Source organism: Periplaneta americana, chromosome 15 (genome assembly GCF_040183065.1).
Source record: "Periplaneta americana isolate PAMFEO1 chromosome 15, P.americana_PAMFEO1_priV1, whole genome shotgun sequence".
NCBI lineage: Eukaryota > Metazoa > Arthropoda > Insecta > Blattodea > Blattidae > Periplaneta > Periplaneta americana.
In genome coordinates this window covers 62,971,393-62,991,574 of record NC_091131.1, presented here as the reverse complement: position 1 = coordinate 62,991,574, position 20,182 = coordinate 62,971,393, and the positions used below count along the sequence as shown (strand labels likewise).

General features: G+C 37.6%; 1 protein-coding gene across 7 annotated transcripts in view; it reads left to right on the top strand.

Moving 5' to 3' along the window:
* LOC138715019 (thrombospondin type-1 domain-containing protein 7B-like) overlaps nt 1–20,182 on the top strand; it is a 776,776-nt gene that overhangs the window by 680,425 nt on the left and 76,169 nt on the right. For all 7 annotated transcript variants that reach the window (XM_069847417.1, XM_069847416.1, XM_069847411.1 and 4 more), the window contains 6 exons: nt 4,578–4,775; nt 8,645–8,891; nt 10,002–10,140; nt 10,486–10,661; nt 13,994–14,150; nt 18,639–18,916. In XM_069847417.1, coding sequence (XP_069703518.1) covers nt 4,578–4,775; nt 8,645–8,891; nt 10,002–10,140; nt 10,486–10,661; nt 13,994–14,150; nt 18,639–18,916 — 1,195 coding nt within the window. The remainder of the gene's footprint in view (nt 1–4,577; nt 4,776–8,644; nt 8,892–10,001; nt 10,141–10,485; nt 10,662–13,993; nt 14,151–18,638; nt 18,917–20,182) is intronic.

Below are 20,182 nucleotides of genomic sequence, written 5' to 3'. Positions count from 1 at the left end.
CAACATAAAACGATATTATACGCCGCTCTGCCATCCAGAACATGCCGAAGTGACAGGGAAGCTGTTTTCTGTAATATGTATTCGTATACAAACGTTATTATTATTATTGTTACTATTATTATTATTATTATTACTATTATTATTATTATTAGTGGTAGTAGTAGTGGTGGTAGTAGTAGTAGTAGTAGTAGTAGTAGTAGTAGTAGTAGTAGTAGTAGTAGTAAGTAGTAGTAGTAGTAGTAGTATTGATATTACTATTGTTAGGTCTAATAAATTATTATTATTTTATTATTGTTGTTGTTATTGTTATTATTGTGGTGATTTTATTCCAACAGAAATACATGTTATGATAAAATAATTTTTCAGAGGCACTACAGTTTCAAGAATTGAAAGCACTTCATGAAAGGCCAAACATTGAAGGGAGTCGAAGAATTCAGAGTCTATGTTTAGGAGCAAGTTCTGCAGTGTGTTGGGAATTAGCTAAGGCACTAAAACCCTTCACGGATGGTGAACTTGTAAAGAGGTGTATGGTGCCTGAACAAAATATAGGCTAGTTAATTACATCTCTGTACTGGAACAACTCAAATTTGAATTCACAGAACATAGATTTAGTGATTTTAGACGTATGGAAAGTGATATTAGTCTTTTTGTTAATCCTTTCATAGTTAATTTAGTACAATCCGTAAGAGTGCAGTTCCAGGACGAGTTAATTGATTTACAAAGTAACGTAGAATTCAGAACTAAATGCACAGAATACCTATGATTTGACAAGCATAGAAATATTAAAAAATTAACAAAACGAAACATCCCAAGATGAGCTTATTCTTTACCACTATGTTAGCTACCTTTGCCTCGACATACGTGTGCGAAGAATTATTTTAGAGAATGGAAGTTGCTAAATCCAAACATAAATCCCGATTAACAGATGAGCATCTTTCGAGTCAGCTGCGCATTGCAGTAAATTCGTTGGAAGTAGATTTCCGATTACTTGCAGGAAAGAATCCACATGTTGAATAGACCGCAATGTATGGTAGAATATGAAAATAACTTTATCTATGATATAATAATATCATAACTATATTAAATATAATACACAATGTAATAACTGAATATTACAGTGTATATTCTTTCCTTTTTCAAATTCAGTTTATTATCCATATTTGTGAGAGTATGAGAGCGATGCCACAGGCGGTGCTGCGATGTAGTTGCGGAGCCCATTTCGTACACTGTGTGTGTTATGCAGTGCAGCATCATCCGTGTAATCGGAGCTTTTACAATTTTGAGCATACCTGGCCTAGAGAATTCAATCTTCCTACACTTCCGCAGAGGAGTATTACCTATGTGCCAGAGAAGTTGCCTAGCAAGTGCGGCGTTCATTCTGAAGAGTACTTACCGATACGTACGTAACTCCTGTAGTGGCAGGAATGTGAACTGTTTGGAAATACTTCCTGAGGTGAGTTTTTTTCTTACTGTCGGGATATGGGGAGAGGGTTAAGACGATTACTTACATATTTGTTGACATTAACTTCGACGGTCAACACGAACACGGAGCATTTGATTTGTAGTGTGGAATGTTGCCGAATACCTTGCGTACGACTTGCCCGCGCAAAACACAGTTCGAAAGAGGTTATGATAGCACACAGACTTTACAGACAGCCATCTGTTGCCACGACTTTCAAGTTATACCATGCACGTTCTCAAGTTCAGATTGAACGCCTTAATTAATAGGCAACTTCTCTGACATAAAAGCTGAAACTCGCTTCAAATCGCTGACTCACAACAGTGACGTCATGACACACTTTGAAATGAACACCAAGTAGTTTCTTCATAACTGTTACATGTTTTTCTAACAGAGCGACATTTATGGTAAAAATTGATTGCAATCAGCCGTTACTGAGTGAGTGATCGAAGGGGAAGTGGTTCATGTACTGTCATTCCTCTAAACGAAGGAGGCGGGGTAAAGCGATGATGTGACGTCATTAGCTCTTAAGAGATGAGGTTGGGCTTCGCTGTTCTACATATAAGGCGTAATAAACGAGAGAAGAAAATTAGCAGTGCAGGAGAAAACATAAATTTTAACTATATGAATTACAAGATCAGCGAAACATGGTTGAAATAATGTAACTGACAGAATGTACTGAGCTTGACATCAGATACAATTGAATAATGACTAAAAATTAAAGTGGACCAGAATGTTGAAATTATTGAGTACGGGAAATGAAGGAGACTGGGAAGAATGAATAAAGCTTTTGAAGATCTGGAATTCCACAGGGTTGTCAGGCTGCTGCTGCTGCTGCTGCTGCTGATGATGATGATGATGATGATGATGATGATGATGATGATGATGATTAGTACAGATATTTTTCCTTTTAGGAATGTACGGGATTTGGATAAAAGCAATGGCAACACTGCTGCTACGTCAGTCACATAAGTCAGATAGCCTCAGGGTGTTGTGGAGCTGAGAACACAGTCTTTCCAAGTCCCTTTCTGTATTGCTGATTTATGAAGTGCAGACATCTTATTATAGATTTATTAATTTATCCTACAGAATAATATCTGTGATATTGACAATTAACATTTGAGGAGAAAAATTCGCTCCGGCGCCGGCGCCGGCGCCGGGGATCGAACCCGGGTCCTTAGCTCTACGTACCAAACGCTCTTACCACTGAGCTACGCCGAATTCAATCCACAGTGCATATATTTGTACAGATTCCTGTGCACGTAACTGCGGAATCCCGGTCAAACAAGTCACTCAGCTGAGTGCGCTCCTAGTATAATGGCAGTTGACATCGGACATATAGGCTACGTCAACATAATATACGCCTAACTTGGAGTCAGGCCACAAAGGGAAACATTGAAGGAAGAGGGTTCGATCCGGTGCTGTGGATTGAATTCGGCGTAGCTCAATGGTCAGAGCGCTTGGTACGTAGAACCAAGGACCAGGATTCGATCCCCGGCGCCGGAGCGAATTTTTCTCCTCAAATATTAATTGCAGACATCTTGTTAATGTTCACAGAATAGAAACACCAACTTTAGTGACTATTAATTTTTTTTCCAGCTAGATTGAGGTTCTGGCCCATTGTGCAATGTGATAAAAAGGTTATTAATAATACAGTACTGCAATATTTAAGAATGAGATGCTGTACAGGATTAGTCATATGTACTTGGTGTGGTTTTATTGTAGGTTCAGTGACTCACCTACTGGTGTGATGTACCCACGGCAAAAACCAGTTGCAATATAGTAGAAGAAACCAGTCATTTTTTCTGTTAACCCCTTACCGCATTCTGGGACAGAATTCATATAATTTATAATATAAGCATAGGATAATATTTCAAACTGCATACTGGGACACATATGGTACACTGTCAATAACTGGATTTGACCATATGTGACATTAGTTGAGAAAGAAAGAACTACTTAAGTTATTTGAATATTAAAGCGGTGTGTGCAAGACTGTCCCATGCGGTAAGGCAGCCGTGGCTAAAATGCGACTCGGGGGCACATTGTGGCTCGCAATGATAGCTGTGCTTTTCTCTTGCTTCCTACCATCCCTAACACCCACCCTCTCACTCACTGGAGTCAAACTCCGTTCCATTTGTATTTGTCTCTGACCTGCGAGTGCCGTATCGTCGCAGTGTCTCTCTCTCGAAACCATGTATCTCTACAAAAACGAAAGTTTCAAGTAGGAGGGGAGGACGCATTTTTTTTTTTTTTTTTTTTTTTTTTTTTGCCAATATGATGAGAATATTAAATGTATGATTTGTTCACAAGTATTACGAGGAAACGGTTGTAAAACATAAAATTCCATTATACTACTGTACATGTCACTCATGAAAGATTAAAAGGTTAAGTGTTATTGTTATTATTATTATTATTATCATCATCATCATCATCATCATCATCATCTCTGTACATCGATCCTTTTTCAGCAGATGTACGAATAATGCGGTTAGATCTTCAATTTAAACTCAAAGATTTACTTACAATGTGATGTTAGAAGAAAGCTAGATGATTGTAAGGACTTGGCAAATGTTGAACTTTTCAAATCTTTGTCAAAAAATAAATATCCGAAGCTTCGTTCTTTCGCTTGCTCCGTTGAAACCATATTCGCTGCAACTTACGTTTGTGAAAAATTATTTTCAACAATAAAAACAGTAAAAAACCAAATTTAGATCACAACTGACAGACAAATACCTTCGTAATCAACTACGACTGGCAGCAAGTGACATAATTCCTGATTTTGAAACTCTGTCGCAGAGACATTCTGAAGGGAGTTAATTTTAGGTTGTGATGTGTCTTATATTTTCTTATTCATTTCTTTCTTCGTTACACGTACTAAACATTAGTTCGTAACCTTATACTGTATAAAATTATATTTAAGTGCTTGACGTAAGGAAAATGAAAATCCGTTAATAAGTCAGACAGTTGCTTCACTTCCCCTTCGGGTGCCCGCCTCCCTCCATAGGTGCTATGCACGTTGCAGGTTACACAGTGGCTCGACGCACGATTACATTTTCGCCACGGCTGCGGTAAGGGATTAATTTTTCATCAAACTTCGCGATTCCTTGTGCTTCAGCCGTGTGGTGTTACAAGAACCACCGCAGCGTGAAGGTGGAGCCCAGTCTGTGCCTGGAACGCAGCAATGGGACGGCACCTGGCCAATCGGAGCCCTGCTTTGTGGACTGCCAGTGGCCCTGCGTGCTGTCGCAGTGGACGGAGTGGACCTCTTGTACACAGGCTTGCACTACGCGCACCCGCAGCAGACAGCTTATTGGTGAGTAGCTCATACCAGTCATTGATTAAATATAGTAGGCCTATGGATATGGATATTTATTAATAATGGTTCACAAAAAGTACATAAACTTAATAAATTACAATTAATATATAGGTACACGAATAGCAATTATACGCAATAAATATACATTTAATACCTCATTTTCCATCATAGCTATATCTTTTTCAATTTATGTTGGCTTTAACTTGCAATTACGTCTAGTTTCAGTGCAAGTTTCAACCAAGCGCGTTTATTTAAAACAAAAAAAGACCTTAAAGCTTATTTACATATTACTTTTTTCAAATTTTTTTAACTCTACAATAAACAAGTGTACATCAATCTTTCCTGTTGCTCTATTTATCCAATATTTATGTTTAAATTTTAGGTCTTCTTTTACGTAATAACTTATTATTTCAAATAGGTGAGCAGATGTCGACATACTGTAAAGTCATTAACCTGAAATAGCTGAATCGGTACATTCAATATGTAGGGTAATCTTTACTCTTGCAATATTTTCTTGTCAGCAGAATCGTTTGCGTAACTTCTATGAAGACTACCGCATACCTGTTTAAACACACACTTGACAAGTTGCTTACATAATCATAATCAGTTTCATCATTGTATCGCACGCACTCATTTTCGAATTCATTGCTAATGAATTTATTATATATGAATTCTTATTGAATTTAAAATATAGTAGTTTACCAATTTATAAAGTCAATTATCTTTTGAACATTAACTAATTAATACAGCTATCGGAATACATTAATAACTTCATTAATTCTCTTGACATTATTCTATCTTATTTCCAAAACCTGTCTTCTTATCTTATTAATTAATAATTAGCTTTTCTAATTTTAGGAAAATTTAATCTTTGCTAATGCCTACCTCTTAGTAGGTAGTTTCGTTCAGTATCTATATACTTGACTGAATTTAATTTATTTCTGTTAAAGTTTCTATTTGTCATTTTACCTCTTATTAAATGTTCGTCACCTGCTTCTACTTCATCGCTTGGTCTCGCACGACTCCTCCATATTGTAGCACTTCCTTTCGAGCACCCCGGACTACCAACGGCCTGTGACATTCTTATTAACTGATCTTCACTTGCGCTGACCTTGGGGTTGATCCACAATTGATTAAATATAGTAGAATCCTGCTAGTCCGAACTTCGCTAATCCGATATTCTGGATTATCCGCACATACCAATAAAAGAAAAGAGACGGAGAGAAGAGGAGAAAAAAAATTGTATTTGAACTGAAAATCAGTTTAATACTACAGTATTTAGGAACTAAAAATGTATAATTATAGGTCTACAGTAAACTTAATTTGTCACTAGTGAAAGAACTACAGTAGAGCGTCTCGTTTAGGCACAGTGAAAACGTAAACAAAGTGCAGGTAACGTGTGGAGGGAGGACGAGCCGTACGATATACACGAGGGATGCACAAGGTTTTAGTTACAACATTTATGGCGGAGAATTAATTAAAATTATATTTTCCAAAAACACACAAAACAAAAGAACACAAATTGCATAACGTTATTATATACGCATTTTAACAATCAAGCAATTATAACGTTGAAATAATTGAATATAACAGATAAAATTTTGCTACTTACATGATGTTGCTTTCAAGCAGCATTTTTACGGTAATGAATTTCAATCTCTGTATGACTAACATAATATCACCGTCTTCTATGGCCGAATTAACATAACTACAGTACTGTAATTATGTTTAGGAAATAGTGTTGTCACTTCAGACCAATATACTGTAGTTTTGTTAATTCGGCCACAGTAGACTGTGATATTATGTTAGTCATAAAGAGATTGAAATTCATGACAGTAAAAAATACTACTTGAAAGCAACATCATATAAGTAGCAAAATTTGATTTGTTATATTGAATTATTTCAACGTTACAATTACTTGGTTGTTAAACTATGTATATGATAACGTTATGCAATTTGTGTTCTTTTGTTTTGTGTGTTTTCGGAAATAAATTATAATTTCAATTAATGCTCGCCATAAATGTTGTAACTAAAACCTTGTGCATCCCTCGTGTTTATCGTACGGCTCGTCCTCTCCCACACACTACCTGCACTTTCTTTATGTTTTCACTGTGTCTAAACGAGACGCTCTACTGTAGCTATTGTTTTCTGTACTGCAGTGATAATCTGTCAGCTTCTGAACAAGAGCAGATTATCTTAACGAAGCGGCAATATCCTGCGAATACTCCATAAACCTTCGTGAACAAAGCACTACTGGGTGTTCAGTTCAAAATGTGTCATGGCTCGCTGTATGCCGTCATGTGGCTAGCCGATGAGCCTAGAGAATTCAATCTTCCTACACATCCGCAGAGGCGTATTACCTGTATGTCAGAGAAGTTGCCTCGCAAGTACGGCGTTCATTCTGAAGAGTACTTACCGATACGTACGGTAACGCCGAATAGTGGCAGGAATGTGAACTGTTTGGAAACAGGTACGTATTTGTTGACATTAACTTCGACGGTCAACATGGACACGGAGCATTTGATTTGTATTGTGGAATGTTGCCGTACGCAATCGATGATAACAAATACCCTGCGTACGACTTGCACGCGTAAAACACAGTTCGAAATAGGTTATGGTAGCACACAGACCGTACAGACCGCCATCTGTTGCTACGACATTCAAGTTATACCGTAAATGTTCTCAAGTTCAGATTGAACGCCTTAATTAATAGGCAACTTCTCTGACATAAAAGATGAAACTCGCTTCAAATCGCTGACTCACAACAGTGACGTCATGACACACTTTGAAATGAACACCCAGTAGACAGTGAAGAGTGAAGAGTGGGAAGGGGATAAAGCGTGGTTTATTTGCTTCCATTCCTATCCCCAGCTTAATCCGAAACTTTGGATAATCCGAACAGGCCCCCGTCCCAATTAGTTCGGACTAGTAAAATTCCATTATATTTATTTCACAAACTACAGAATTTATAAATAGCTGGCATTAAATAACAAATCAATAAATTCCCTAATGAATCAATTGGACCAATAATTTATAATCATCGAATGATTACCTACCTAATTAATATCTGATCATCTAACTCAGTCATTTACTGAGTTGTTGAATTGGCTAAATGACTGATCTACCCACGGAGATATCATCTGTATTTCGGTACAACATAGTAATATAAGCGTAAGTAACCACTTTGTGATTCGAGACGGTGCCTTGTTCCGTCGGACCCCGGCCACTTAGTCACTCGTAATGAGTGCACCTTTGTACATAGTGTTGGACATTGTGCCACTGTCACATTTTCTATGACACAGTATATGAGGGTAGGCCACCAAAGGTGAACAGAGAGGCAGAACTTAAACTGAGAAGGATTCAATTCCGTCATCGGAATTTGAATCCAGCGTGGCTTAGTGGATTAAGCGTCAGCACGTAGAGATGAAAACCCCGGTTCGAATCCCGGTGCCGGAGAGAATTTTTCTCCGTTCTACCCATTCTTTACCATTATTATTGTTGTTGTTTATCAACTGTACGAAGATAGGTCTGAACCCGACAAGTGATGCCAACATGGCACCACTTATGGGGCAATAGGCCAGGAGATAATGGGATAGGGTGGCCAGTTCCGTTCCCCCTCCATTACATACATCGCCGATTAGCTACATATTGCACTAATCAGACCTCAGATGTATACAAACAATTGTTCTTCCTCTGACACATATCGTCAAGTGAAATATACTGCCTGGTAATAGATTTACATATCAGACAGAACCTCAATCAGGGATCTATTATTGTTATTATTATTATTATTATTATTATTATTATTATTATTATTATTATTATTTGTAATCTCAATTATTCAGCTAACTATGCTCAATGTGCAGGGCTGTCAGGGTCGCGGGCTCCTTGCAAAGATCCAGCCTTATTCCCCCTCGTGGAGACGCAGCCCTGCCCCTGTGCCCGCTACTCCCGACAACCTACTGGTCCCTGGTCAGACTGCATCTTGGAGGGTGAGGGCGTATCGACGTCAGTAGCAGCTAATGGACGCATCGCTCACGGCGTCTGTGGTGCAGGGGCGAGGTACAGGCGCACCGAGTGCGTGGACACGGAAGGAAACCTCATGGAACCCAGGTGAGTGCATTGTTAACAGGGCTATGGATTAGGTATACATTTTCATAGACTTCAACTCCACCAGAATAGTTCCCAACTCTATGCTTCTGCTGACTTTATTTATATTTACCATTTGTAAGATATTATTTTTAAGGGGGAAAATAGATGAAAATTTGATAATTTTTTGCCAAAAATCAAATTTTTCGTTTCTTGTATAAAATGAAGCTATGATGCCTCCTTTGACAAAGTTTTAGAACCCTACGGCGGTTGTGTCATTAATTACGCCATCTTTAAAACAGCTGTGCTCATTACGTTTAAAATGCATGCAAACTTTTCAACTCATTTTCCCGTACTTCCCCAAACCCACTTCTCTGCAGTCACATTACTAAAGGTTGCACGTATTTCATGCTAGGAAGCTGACATTTTTACTGCATGTTCTTTAAGATAGACAGTGAACTCTCCTAAGTTCGACTGAACAGAATTGAAAGTTCAGTCCAATAAGGGTAGTGGGTGTGGCAGGTGAAATGAATACAAATTCTTATTGGTTATCCATCAACGAATACAGTACTGTACTTGCATTTCCTGCCCGCCCCGAGACTTGTGTATGCGCTTCTAGTACCACAGCGGGTTTCGACAGTTCCGTCTCAGAAACAGCACAATTCTCAAACAGAAAAAGAAGAGTTCATTAATTTAAAATCAGTGATCAAATATGGATGTCCCAATCAATAAAATATTGTTTTCCTTTAACACAAATATCACTACAAGATACAGAACCAATTCTCATTCAAATGGCAAACCCATTTCTTAGTGCCCGTATAGGGGCGTGTCTAATTCTCCCACGTAAGCAGTCGAACTATAGAATGTCGAACTTATTTTCTCTCTCTCTCTCCCCCTCCCTCCCTCTCTCTCTCTCTCCCACTCTCTCTCTCTCTCTTTTATAGTGGTTAGGTTGTCAGTAGACCTGTTTAATTCTCGTCTTGGAACTTCATTTCATGTCTCGTTTAAAAGCTTATAACTTGCTACTGTTCATAAGACTAACACTCCTGCTACTTTTATTTAATATGCACTGGAAAATAACTGTAATGTTTTATGTCAATAATAATTAATGGTCGCAATGTTGTTCCTTTGCAGCTTGTGTGGTGGTCAGACGGGACTCGAAGAAGAGCCCTGTTTGATCCCTTGTCCAAGTGACTGTCGACTCAGTGAATGGTCCGCTTGGGGTGACTGCAGTGCTATCTGTGGTCCAGGCCTGCATAACAGAACACGGCAGGTGGGGTGTTTACAAAAACATTGATCACAACAAATGAAATTACCAAAATTTATATTGTAACAAAATATATTCTTTTTTACTTCATAGGAAAATATAAACAACTAGACAAATCACATGTCAAATGTCAAAATTAATCAGTATCAATATTTTAAAGAATATGCACATTTTGAACTTCTTTATGGTTTGCTGTCTGTGTAGTGCCTCCTGAGAAGTGAAAAGGCAGGATGTGGCATCATTATTAAAAAAAATGTGTGGTGTCCCATTGTGAACTCACTTCTCTTTTGCATTTAATTATTTCGTGATTTACACAGGCATTTAACGTTGTTTTTGGGTCACAACACGCAGGTTGTTCATTCCTCTCTGAATGGTGGGAGACCGTGCGGCGAATTAGTGGAGCACAAGGTATGCAGCCAGCCATGCGAGGCCTTCCGCTGGGTGGCAAGTGGCTGGAGCGAGTGCCAGCTCATTGCTGCCGACAGAAACAGGGGCTGTGGCACTGGTGACCAGTACCGTCAAGTCAGGTGAGGTTGTATGCGTCATTTTGTTATTTATTTTATTTCGTATTTAATTTCTATACTCCTTTGCTTTTTATTTCATTTTTAACGCATTCTGTACGTTTTTGCTTAGGCCTATTTATAAATTGAGAAAATCAATAAAAATTACACAACTTCGTCAGGATCTTTTTTTTTTTAAGTGCTAAACACTAACAGATTTAAAAGAATCACTTTTTAAACACTACTACGCTGTTGTAAAAATTTTTTTCCGCTTCTAAAAATTGTTTTTTAAAATATGCACTTAGGCCTACGGGGATTCTGCAATAAAGTGTTTTCCAATTGACAATACTCATCGATAAGATTATTAATACATGCCATTTTAATTAGAACAACGGAAAAATAACTTAAAAAGTCTCAGTTCAAACTTCAACCGGTGACTCCTAATGTTTTCCGGGTTAGACAGATTACCGACTTTTCTGAGCACACAAACAGAGTAACAATCGAAGGAAATTTACTATGTGTAATTTAAAAAATGTATTTGCTTGATACGGGCATACAATTGATTGGACATTTTAATACACTAATCTTCATACCAATTATGTAAATGCACAAATGGACACCATAACAATAAAGGAAGTAAGTCTAATGCATAACATGAAATCTGGTGTGTAAAAAAATTCACAAATAGAATAAATTACAATTACTTACTAAATAGAAGAACAAGTAAGTATATCCCTACATTCTAGTGTAACATTTACACTTTAAACTCAAAATGCATACCTACAAAACAGTAGTTGTTAATATCTAACGACTTTTAATTACTCTAAGCAGATGCATTATTATTTCATTAATAAATCACGTTTTAAGGCAGAATGTTATTAACAAAAAGAAAAGTACTCTCAAGCTCTAATGCTTGTACTTTGACCATGCATATTGTTACTCTTGACGATACCCAACTGTAATACCTGGATGAATCAGTAAATCAATGAATGAATAAACTAATGAATCAATGAATGAATCAATCAATTAATGAATGACCATTCAGTGAATTAATGAATCATTCAATAAATAATCAATAAATTCATGGATGAATGAATCAATGAATCGATGAATGAATGAATCCATGAGTCGATGGATCTTTGATTGATTGATTGATTGATTGGTTGATTGATTGATTGATTGATTGATCGATTTATTGATTGGTTGATTGATTGATTGAATGCGGTGAGAGGGAAAGAATTATTAATTAAATGGTAAGCCTACACGATGATTATTGCGTCCTTTCAAGGACTTTTGGAATTCCTGCACGGCTCAATGTGGTCTGCCTTTGTCGTCCACTCACAAAGAGTGAGAAACAACTGGAATATTCGTTGAACCGTACACTGAGACACTCCATAATCAGTTATGCACGACTCTAGCTGCTACTGTAAGAATTGCTCTTTTGGAGTCGGATAGTATTACTGCGTTCTGGAATTTATTGATTCAACATAGTAAATTTTGAAGTGAATGAATAGATTCTAGTTCTCCGTCAAAATCAGTGGTCTTCAGTCTGGTTGCTGGCTTCTGTTGGTCCCAATTGCCGTGTGGTAATTTGATTTACTTTTCATACTGTATTAGGGCTCTTTCTTCTATTTCCATCTTAATCAGAGTGCTGCATCGGAGTTAAATCGCTCGTTTGAACTCGGTCGAATGTCGCACCCTCGAGTGAGGTAAGATCGGTCGTGATACGCTCGTAATAAATAGAAGCACAGTACAAGGTCATCTCACCGACATGTCTTATCTTGTATGGAAGGCGACAGATTATATATATATATATATATATATATATATGTTTTGCTCACATGGTAAAAATAAGGCTTTATTTTCTGCGTTTATGACAAACGCTTAATGGAACAGTCTAATGGAACGTACCAAAACAGGAACATGAAGTTATAAATAAAATAGTATGAAAAACTTCGATATACAGTTATTATTTCTAATTAATAATTATTCAATATTTGATTTACCACATACTGAGTGTTCATTTCAACGTGTGTTATGACGTCACTGTTGATGAGTCAGCGATTTGAAGCGAGTTTCAGCTTTTGTGTCAGAGAAGTTGCCTATTAATCAAGGCGTTCAATCTGAACTTGAGAACGTGTACGGTAAAACTTTAACGTCGTAGCAACAGATGGCGGTCTGCACTGTCTGTGTGCTATCATAACCTCTTTCGAACTGTGTTTTGCGCGTGCAAGTCGTACGCAGGGTATTTGTTGTCATCGGTTGCGTACGACAACATTACACAATACAAATCAAATGCTCCGTGTCCATGTTGACCGTCGAAGTTAATGTCAACAAATACGTAAGTAATCGTCTTAACCCTCTCCCCTTATCTCGACAGTAAGAAAAAACTCACCTCAGTACATGTTTCGAAACAGTTCACATTCCTGCCACTACCGGCGTTACCGTACGTATCGGTAAGTACTCTTCAGAATGAACGCCGAACTTGCTAGGCAACTTCTCTGGCAGATAAGTAATACACCTCTGCGGAAGTGTAGGAAGATTGAATTCTGTAGGCTCATCGACTAGCCACGTGACGGCATACAGCGAGCCATGACACACTTTGAACTGAACACCCAGTATATAATATGACAGGCCCACACATAGTGTTCCGCCTATATACTGCCACAATGTAGAAACGTTTTACAAAATATTGTTGATATAGCAGCAGATTAATAACAATATTAGTACAGAGATAACGTCACAGAAAATATAATAAAACGAATAATCATGTTGCACAACTGTTACAGACGCAAAGATTGATACACTAATTATTAGAGATTATTATTATTACTAGAAAACTTGATATGGTTATTGCATTGTCGTGATTGTGTTCTCCGTTTATAATAATTACATTTACATCCAATAACATCTAACAGATGTGGCAAAAACAAAATCACTCCTGGGTGGGGAAAAAAAAAAAAAAAAACATTTACCTACAACATTTATATTACATTTTAAGGCAAGTTTTGTAGTTGTACTATCGAGAGGTTAGTTAAACACTGCAAAGGTTTGAAATGATAAACATCTATGATGTTACTACACAGTTCATCAATGTAAGAATAATGAATGTCTAACGCTCGGCTTACACCGTTCGAGGATTTATCGTTCGTGACAATTTTACCCATCACGCATGTGTGCTACCTATCGGATTATGCTATGAACTACTTGGCGCTCGAACGAAAACGTCCGATGCAGACCTCTGATCTTAATGGTGATGGTTTCCACGATATGTTTTACACAGAATTTCACTTTAATTACTGCAACGAAACTTCAATATTAATTAAGGATATAAATTAAATAATCTGATTTTCTTTTAGGTGTATGCACATAGACGAAGGCACAGGGATCCCAAATGAAGTTGCTGACGTGTACTGCGATTCTGTGGGCCAGCCGCCAGACCTTAATGCTTGCCATGTAGCATGCCCTGGGGACTGCGTCTTAGGACCGTGGTCGGATTGGTCTGACTGTCCACAGGTTCGTACAGCTCAGTGTGGAGTAATATTAAGGGCTGTGAATCTGTACATTAAAGCTTCCAACTCCAACTTCGACATCGACATCCTGACTTTGGTAAAAGCTTATTACGTGTTAATAATGGTAGACGTACTAGGATGTAAATGGTAATGTAATATATTTCATCACTACCATTTGAGTCATCGTACTACTTTTAGATTTATAATGACAGTAAATCCTCTACCACCTCTTCTTTTTAACTTTGCTCTAGAGTATGCCATTAGGAAAGTCCAGGATAACAGACAGGGTTTGGAATTGAACGGGTTACATCAGCTGCTTGTCTATGCGGATGACGTGAATATGTTAGGAGAAAATCCACAAGCGATTAGAGAAAATACGGAAATTTTACTTGAAGCAAGTAAAGAGATAGATTTGGAAGTAAATCCCGAAAAGACAAAGTATATGATTATGTCTCGTGACGAGAATATTGTACGAATGGAAATATAAAAATTGGTTAATTGATTAACTAGTGGACTTACTCGTGTTAATTATGTAAGATTTGTTCGGCTTACAGCTGTTTCAGTGCTTCACGCACCATCCTCAGAGCCTACTAGATCACGGCGTCATCTCGAACTTTTCTGCCTGTTAAGTGGGTGTGTTTTATTGTTGAAAGGTGTTGAAGAGTGGAGTCGAATAGTGTGTGTGTACTGAAATTGATCTATGTGTTTTTATGTGTATTTGTGCGTAATTTGGTGTGATCTGCTGGTTTAAACATATGTGATTAAATCGGATGTTGTGTGAGGCTTTGATAGTCTTGATGCGAGCTGACCTGTATTTGCGTACTAGTTGACACACACAATATTCGACTCCACTCTTCAACACCTTTCAACAATAAAACACACTCACTTAACAGGCAGAGAAGTTCGAGATGACGCCGTGATCTAGTAGGCTCTGAGGATGGTGCGTGAAGCACTGAAACAGCTGTAAGCCGAACAAATCTTACATAATTAACACGAGTAAGTCCACTAGTTAATCAATTAATTATATTCAAGTGTTAAAAGTGGTGTACGCAAGATTCAAAATGGATAAAAATTGGAAATTTATCTTTCGAAGAGGTGGGAAAATTCAAATACCTGGGAGCAACAGTAACAAATATAAATGATACTCGGGACGAAATTAAACACAGAATAAATATGGGAAATGCCTGTTATTATTCGATGGAGAAGCTTTTGTCATCTAGTCTGATGTCAAAAAATCTGAAAGTTAGAATTTATAAAATGGTTATTTTACCGGTTGTTCTTTATGGTTGTGAAACTTGGACTCTCACTTTTAGAGAGGAACATAGGTTAAGGGTGTTTGAGAATAAGGTTCTTGGGAAAATATTTGGGGCTAAGAGGGATGAAGTTACAGGAGAATGGAGAAAATTACACAACACAGAACTGCACGCATTGTATTCTTCACCTGACATAATTAGGAACATTTAATCCAGACGCTTGAGATGGGCAGGGCATGTAGCACGTATGGGCGAATCCAGAAATGCATATAGAGTGTTAGTTAGAAGGCCGGAGGGAAAAAGACCTTTCGAGAGGCCGAGACGTAGATGGGAAGATAATATTAAAATGGATTTGAGGGAGGTGGGATATGATGATAGAGACTGGATTAATCTTGCTCAGGATAGGGACCAATGGCGGGCTTATGTGAGGGCGGTAATGAACCTTCGGGTTCCTTAAAAACCAGTAAGTAATGTATGTAAATCCAGTCTCATAGTTATTATAGACAACAACTGAACGATTCTTAAAGTTTAAGACAAGCAGCAGACTCCTACCAACTGTTAATATATTCACATAATTCTTCAACAAATTGAAAAATAATGTAGCTGAGAGACTCTTTACAACCATAAAACTGTAAATCTCAGGGCAAAAGTAAACTTTCAAAACTGGATACAAATAATTAGAACAGAGAGTAGTACAAAGATCCACTGGACATGCTCGACTTAAACTGTGGCATTAAAATCCATTCATTCATAGTTTTCTGCCAAAGGGCAGGTCTTTCACTGCAAACTCAGCATTCTTCAATCTTTTCTATTTTCTGCTTTCCTCTTAGTCTCCGCATATGATTCATTATCTTAATGTCGTCTATTATTTGATATCTTCTTCTGCCCCGAAATCTTCTCCCATTCACCATTCCCTCTAGTGCATCTTTCAGTAGGCAGTTTCTCAGCCAGTGACCCAACTAATTCCTTTTGCTCTTCTGCTCAGTTTCAGTTTCATTCTTTTGTCACTCACTCTTTCCAACACAGCTTCATTTCTGATTCTGTTTGTCCATTTCACACGCTTCATTATTCTCCATATCCACATTTCAAATGCTTCTAGTCGCTTCTCTTCACTTTGTCGTAATGTACATGTTTCTGCCCCATAAAATTTCATATTTCATACAAAGCACTTGACTAGTCTCTTCCTTAGTTCTTTTTCCAGAAGTCCGCAGAAGATGCTCTATTTTCTATTAAAAGCTTCCTTTGTCTTTGCTATCATCCTTTAGACTTCCTGGCAACAGCTCATGTTACTGCTTATAGTACACCCCAAGAACAAATGAAGTTCTTTAGGAATTGTGGTATTGTTCCCCCAAACAAGGGAGCATTGCCAGTAAGCCTTCTTTTTCTCAGCACTGACGTCATTCACATATCTCTGTTCCTGCAACAAGATCCTTTTAATATATTATGTTCACTCCTTCCTTCAAAGTAGAGGCGCATCTCAAATCTTCGGTATCAGAATGTGTCTTTTTTATGGGTATCACACTTGGTTTTCTGATGTCGCTCATATCCATGATGTCTGTGATATTTTTAGTTTCGGTTGTACTGATGAATAGGTCTGCTATTTCTTGTATGTTGAAGAAGTCAATTTCCTCCAATTGAACTATTTGAAATGGTTGTGAGGGTCTTGAAAACTTCACAGTTTTCTTGAGATCATTCATTACGTTTTTCTCTTCTCTCCTCCGACAAAATCGTGGTAGCATGCTAAAAAACTGTGACCACTCACCACAAACCTCAAGTCGATAGTATGAAACAGACCAACTGATACAAAACAATCAGTACGCTTATTATATTTCTGTTCTTATTCTGGTGTGCACAGAACTGTTATATTATTTTTTGTGTGTTACACCTTTATTGAGTAGCTGCAACAAACACGATCCAATCTCATTTCCCCCCACAATCAGCTACTTCCTCATGCAACTTGCACATATGGTATCAGCCATGGTACACACAAGTTGTAGCATGAGACTGTTGCTGGTACAATATTTCACCATGGCTGAGTGATGGCACAAATAAAACTTCCTGCATAACAATATTAATCGGGCAGGTATCATTACCAGGCATTTGTGACGGAGTACTATCATATTTAATGCCTTCTCTGGCGGTCTCATTTTTTCTGTGATGCAAATACATCTTATCAGTCTTTCTATTACTACGTTTTATGTCACAGTTCAATCACACACCTTTGCATGTCAGTACAGTACTTGTCCGTAGAAAAGAGAGGCTAGGAAATTTCTTGTGAGAAACGTTGCAGCTTCACATTAAGTACTTCACACCAGAAATGAAATTTTTGTTTTCACTCGTAACAAAGCTTTAACTGTTTCAATTTTCATTATTGGCTTTCCATCAGTCCAGATTGAGTTCATTGTGGAGAAAAGTTTTTAAACTGATGAATTACTGACTGAGAGACACATGATTAAAAGATTTTCAAATGGAATGGATTTTTTTTAATGTTCAAAAACATCATACCACTTTTAACTTTTAGATTTGTCAGAAAACTCCTCATTTTTAACTACTTAAAAATGGACGCAGTTCTAGTGCAGTTCCGCGCAACGCAAATGAAGACGAAGATGCTATGTTCTTCTCAAAGACTGCAGAATATCTCATACTATGCTCGCTGGTTCTTCTGTCTTATACTGAGATCCATTCAGAAATGTGCATGAATCAGAGTAGTTTCATCACGATACTTAAATATTTACGTGTAAAATGTTATTGAAACGAAATAAAAATTTCTGGGGACAAAATTAATTTTCGGGGACATTTGCTCCCCGGGGACAGCAACTCAAAACTGGGGACTTTCCCCGGAAATCGGGGATGTCTGGTCAGCCTAAGTCTTATTAACAAACGCATAATCCTTTCCTGTAACGTTCAACTTCTTCTGCTTTCGTCTAAGAGAACCTGATAGCCTCTTTTGTCTAGATGCAAATTCACAGCCACCACCAGCCACTTTATCCAATGGATACTGCAAAACATGGACAGAACACAGCCCCTTATGGCTGCAATAAGTTGCTGAACATGCAACCTTTTCCATTTATTGCAATTTTTACAAACTGCTTGCAGAGAAACTAGAACATAGCCCATATGTAGTTTATTGGTGCTGGTACATAGCCGCTTTTGATACAATAAAATATTCTGTAAAAATAATATTTAGTTTCGTGTGATTTTCCACTGTAAAATATTATCAGCATTTTTTTTTTTGGTAGCCTTGTGATCCCAGCAGGGAGCGACAAAGAACACGCTCTGTGCTTCGCAGTCCTTCCAACAGTCACAGCGACGTCCCTCACAGCAGCGACGCAAGGTCCAACTGTCCAGCACTGATTGAAGCCGAGCCATGCCATCTAAACGCCACGTGTTTCAGCTATAGCTGGCGTCACACAGAGTTGGGGTCGTGCTTACCCCTGGGAGGCAGTCCCTGCGGGGAAGGTGTGCAATCTAAAGCAGTGTTCTGTGAGCGAAGTGATGGGAGACCAGTTGCAGACAGGTTAGTAAGTCCTGTACAGTGTACTCGCACAGTTCAGCCAGTACTGAATTCGAGGTGGTATGGGCCAATATGCATCCCGTGGAAAATCTCTCCTTCCTAGAGATGATTATAATGAAGTACCGTAGAAGTGGGTAAAGTCAATCAGTGGGTGTAAAATCGATCATTTGCGATTTTTATTGAAAATTATATATTTCCTCAGTTACTTGTTAAAATTTTGTTATGCTGACTTCATTGCCTTACATTGTAAATGTAAGCGAGAGGGACAACAAAAAGCCTGCGAATGCCAACAATGGGAACACTGTGTAATTACCGTTGAAGTGAAAATTGTTATTTTCAACTTTTTCTCTTAAATGAAAACAAAGTCTTACAAACTCTAAATTATAGTCAGCAGTGAAAGGAGACAGGAAGTATACGTAAGTACTTCTCGTTGAGATTGTATCCTGAAATAATAGTTTTGCAGTTCGTAAATGTTAGTATTGAAACTTATTATTTTAAGAAAACTTGTACCTTTGTAGGGTTAAGTCGATCAAGCCATCGACCTACCCGAAACAGATAGGACCAGCAGGAAGAATAAATTGTTCACCGAAATACCTCCAACTAACACTTATAAACAGTAAAGTGTCATAGTATAGCTTATATTGATGGGATAGTGGGGAAAGAGGAAGACGAAATTATGGTGAATTTCTTGCGTAAGAGGAGCACTGACAAAGGAACATATTTTGTACACCCCTCTGTTCCTGACTATGGGAACAACGTAGTTTCTAAAGTGACATGAGGAGAGGAAGATTTCAAATAACATCTGATATAAACCTAAGCAATGTTGAATTGCATTTTAGATTATAATTGAAAGGTGGTATTTCAATGTAAATTTTGAATTCTTAAATCTTTGTTTGTTGGTATGTGAAGTATTAAAAGGTGTTTTTATGTTTTATAAGTTGGCAATCATAGTCACGATTGTACAGTGGAGACCTATAGGCCTAATTGTATCGAATAGTACGATCACAGTAACAAAAGATACACTATATAATGCTATAGGCATATATTAAAGATTATTATTGTTTTTACACCCCTTATAACAAATAAAATATATGTAATACACTTAATTTGTTTTTTAAAAACATAAACAGTGATCGAATTTACTCCGCAATATTTTAAAATCGATCTTAAACTAAAAATTCAACGGTCATCGACTTTACCCTATTTAAGCAGGTAACTTCGATCACAAGTCAAATAAAAAACAGTTTTTTATAGATTGTAATTCAATTT